A 3,999-nucleotide genomic window follows, 5' to 3' on the forward strand; every position below is an offset into this window, starting at 1 on the left:
TTCTCCCTGTATTCCGTGAGATCTAACCTTGCTAATCAGTCTCCCATGGGGAACCTTATCGAACGCCTTACTGAAGTCCATATAGATCACATCTATCCCTCTGCCCTCATCAATCCTCTTTGTTACTTCTTCAAAAAAGTCAACCAATTTTGTGAGACATGATTTCCCACGCATAAAGCCATGTTGACTATCTCTAATCAGGCCTTGCCTTTCCAAATACATGTACATCCTGTCCCTCAGGATTCCCTCCAACAACTTGCCCACCACCAACATCAGGCTCACTGATCTATAGTTCCCTGGCTTGCCCTTACCACCCTTCTTAAACAGTGGCACCACGTTAGCCAACCTCCAGTCTTCCGGCACCTCATCTGTGACTATCGATGATACAAATATCTCAGCAAGAGGCCCAGCAATCACTTCTCTACATTCCCACAGAGATCTAGTGTACACCTGATCAGGTTCTGGGGATATCCTCCATTTTCTGTGGCTCCACACAAAGGCCGCCTTGCTGATTTTTGAGGGGCCCTACTCTCTCCCTAGTTATTCTTTTATCCTTCATGTATTGGTAAACACCCTTTGGATTCTCCATAATTCTATTTGAAAAAGCTATCTCATGTCCCCTTTTTGTCCTCTTAATTTCCCTCTTAACTATACTCTTACTGCCTTTATACACTTCTAAGGATTCAGTCGTCTATCCTGTCTATACCCTACATATGCTTCCTTCTTTTTCTTAACCAAACCCTCAATTTCTTTAGTCATCCAGCATTCCCTGTACCTACCAGCCTTTCCTTTCACCCTGACAGGAATATACTTTCTCTGGATTCTTGTTATCTCATTTCTGAAGGCTTTCCATTTTCCAGCCGTCCCTTTACCTGCGAACATCTGCCCCCAATCAGCTTTCGAAAGTTCATGCCTAATACCGTCAAAATTAGCCTTTCTCCAAATTAGAACTTCAACTTTTAGATCTGGTCTATCCTTTTCCATCACTATTTTAAAATGAACAGAATTATGGTCGCTGGCCCCAATGTGCTCCCCCACTGGCATCTCAGTCACCTGCCCTGACTTATTTCCCAAACGTAGGTCAAGTTTTGCACCTTCTCTAGTAGGTACATCCACATACTGAATCAGAAAATTGTCTTGTACACACTTAACAAATTCCTCTTCATCTAAATCTTTAACACTCTGGCAGTCCCAATCGATGTTTGGAAAGTTAAAATCCCCTACCATAACCACCCTATTATTCTTACAGATAGCTGAGATCTCCTTACAAGTTTATTTTATTCAGTGCAGCCCTTCCAGATGTTATTTATTACATAATGAGAACTTGTATGATGTGAACTTCAGTAAACAGATCTTAATGCTATTGGTTGACTGAATCTAGTTATAAATGCAAACTGTCATAGCATTATGTCCAGAATTCAGTGAAGATAAATCTGGCAAAGAGAAGTCCACATATGTGCAGATTAACGTGGATTGGCCATGCTAAATTACCCATAGTGCCCATGTATGTGCAGGTTAGGGTGAATTGGCCATGCTAAATTACCCATAGTATTCAGGGATTTGTAGGTTAGGTACATTAGCCATGGGAAATGAAGGTTACAGGATAGGAGGGTGGGACTGAGTGAGATGCTGTTTGGTGGTGTACTGTGTATTTGTTGGGCTGAACAACCTGTTTCCGTATTGTAAGGATTCTATTCTATTCTATTTTAAAATTTGGTAAACATCTAAAAGAAGGGAATGTAGGTGAACATTTATACCCTGCCATGGGAGGTGATAGAATTTGCCTTCAATAGTTTTCTGAAATTAGGAGTCCAATGGTGACCATGAATCCATTGTCAGAAAATCCCATCTGGGTCACTAATGTCCTTCAGGGAAGGAAACTGCCATCCTTACCTGGTCTACATGTGACAGCAATGTGGTCAATGGGTAACAAATGCTGACCGAGCCAGCAATATCCACATCCTGTGATGTGGAGGCTTCTGTTTGCTCTCTCGAGTGGCTCTAACTGATCCCAAGTGGTGCTGCTGTTGGTGAAGAGCAGGGAGTTAGACCAGTGAGGCTCTCACTCACTGAGTCACAAGTCACATGACACCTGGTTATAGTCCAACAAGTTTATTTGAATTCACATTTTGGAGGCACTCCACCTGATGAAGGAGCAGCGCTCTGAAAGCTTGTGATTTCAAATAAAGCTGTTGGACTATAACCTGGTGTCATGTGACTTCTGACCTTGTCTACCCTAGTCCAACACCAGCACCTCCACATCACTACTGAGATAGTGTTAACATACAATTATTCCTCAAAAATAGGCACAAATAACTCCCATGGATACTTTACAATATTTCATCAGATTTTAACAGATGGAGACTTACTCCACAACGAGTATCAGGAGAAACTAGGATTTTATTCACTAGAGTTTAGGGAATGAGAGGGTGATCTCACAGAAACCTACAAAATTCTAACAGGATTAGACAGGGTAGTAACAGGAAGGCGAGTCCAGACCAGAAGGTCACAGTCTGAGGATACAGGGCAGGCCATTTGGGACTGAGATGAGGAGAAATGTCTTCACCCAGAGAGTGGGAAGCATGTGGGATTTGCTGCCACAGGAAGTGGTTGAGACCAAAACATTGAATATTTTCAAGAAGACATTAGATATAGTTTTTAGGGCTAAAGGAATCAAAGGGTATGGGGGAGAAAGCAGGACGAGGGGATTGAGTTGGATGATCAGCCATGATAATATAGAATGGTGGCGCAGGCTAGAAGGGCTGAAAGGCTCCTATTTTCCATGTTTATGTGTTTCACTATGAGTAGCACTATGCCCAATGGGGTGTGCTGGCTGAATAAAGTGGAAACTAAAAACTTTTACCTTTCTACAAAACGAAAATATTCAGTCAATTCCACTAAAGAGAAACACACCTGGACATGAATACAGGCTGATTGTGCAGTGAGTGAATTGAGACTGAAGGACCTGTTTATGATTCTCTATCTCTGTATCTTGTCCAATGATTCTGAGCACATTGGTCTCCTCCTGCAATTCAGCCGAACTGCGGTGTGGGGCTGAACCCCAGCAGATGCCTAACTCGAGCTGGGGACTAATTTTGGTTGCAGCCTATCTCAAGCTGGGACTGAACTCCAGCTGGGGCCTAACTCCAGCTGTGACTGAACTCCAGCTGGGGCCTAAGATAATGTTTTATGAATGTTTCTTTCTCTGGATCTGAGTATTTCAGCTACAGAAGAGTCCCTAGTTACTCACCTCTCTGACAGCGTTGACTTGACACTTCCGGTCCTCAGCAGCAGGTTGGGTACATCCCCCTTGGGCACGGTGGTCAGTCCAGATAACGAGCCATGGTGACTGAGTGGGAGGTCGATTGACTCGGAGCTGGTGTGCAGGCTGGTCAGGGAAGGGTAGCTCAGAGTGTCCTTACTGCCCCCTGGGGAACTGCTGAGGCTAGCTGTTAGCTGGTGCCCGCTGGAGGTTAATGAGTGAAGAGAGGCTGGGCTAGAAGCCAGGCTGCTTCCTTCGGTGGGTAGCTCAGGAGGTTTACAGTTCAAGGAGCTGCTTCCTCCTCCACTGCCCTGGCCACTCACAATGTTTCCTGGCCCCATGGAAGGTGACTCCAGACTGCCCTGCCGGGTCAGAGAGGCATGGGGGTTAGAGATGACAGAGGAGCACTTCACCGGTTCTGAACTAGGCACACTGCTCGCTTTCCCACTCGCCTTCGTTCCAAACAACCTACAGGAAAAGACAGAAAATAACAAGTCACACCGGGACTATGTGACAGCAAACAACAAGGACGAATCGGTCTTTCCGACAAAATATCTGACAGTGGTCTAAAAATATCACACAAAACAAGCAGAACAAAAATCAAAGCAGCCTGCTCCAAAGCCCTCACTGAGGGAAGTGTTGGATGGTGGGCGGTGGGTGGCGGGTGATGGATGGTAGGTGGTGGATGGTGGACGGTGGGTGGTGGATGGTGGGCAGTGGACGGTGGATGGTGGGTG

At 45.1% G+C, this 3,999-nt stretch overlaps 1 protein-coding gene across 6 annotated transcripts in view; it reads right to left on the reverse strand.

Annotated features, from left to right (window-relative positions):
• Positions 1-3,999, reverse strand: part of nav3 (neuron navigator 3) — a 219,091-nt gene that overhangs the window by 101,115 nt on the left and 113,977 nt on the right. For all 6 annotated transcript variants that reach the window (XM_043708780.1, XM_043708778.1, XM_043708782.1 and 3 more), the window contains exon 8: positions 3,251-3,730. In XM_043708780.1, the coding sequence (XP_043564715.1) occupies positions 3,251-3,730 (480 nt within the window). The remainder of the gene's footprint in view (positions 1-3,250; positions 3,731-3,999) is intronic.

Source organism: Chiloscyllium plagiosum, chromosome 19 (genome assembly GCF_004010195.1).
Source record: "Chiloscyllium plagiosum isolate BGI_BamShark_2017 chromosome 19, ASM401019v2, whole genome shotgun sequence".
Lineage (NCBI taxonomy): Eukaryota > Metazoa > Chordata > Chondrichthyes > Orectolobiformes > Hemiscylliidae > Chiloscyllium > Chiloscyllium plagiosum.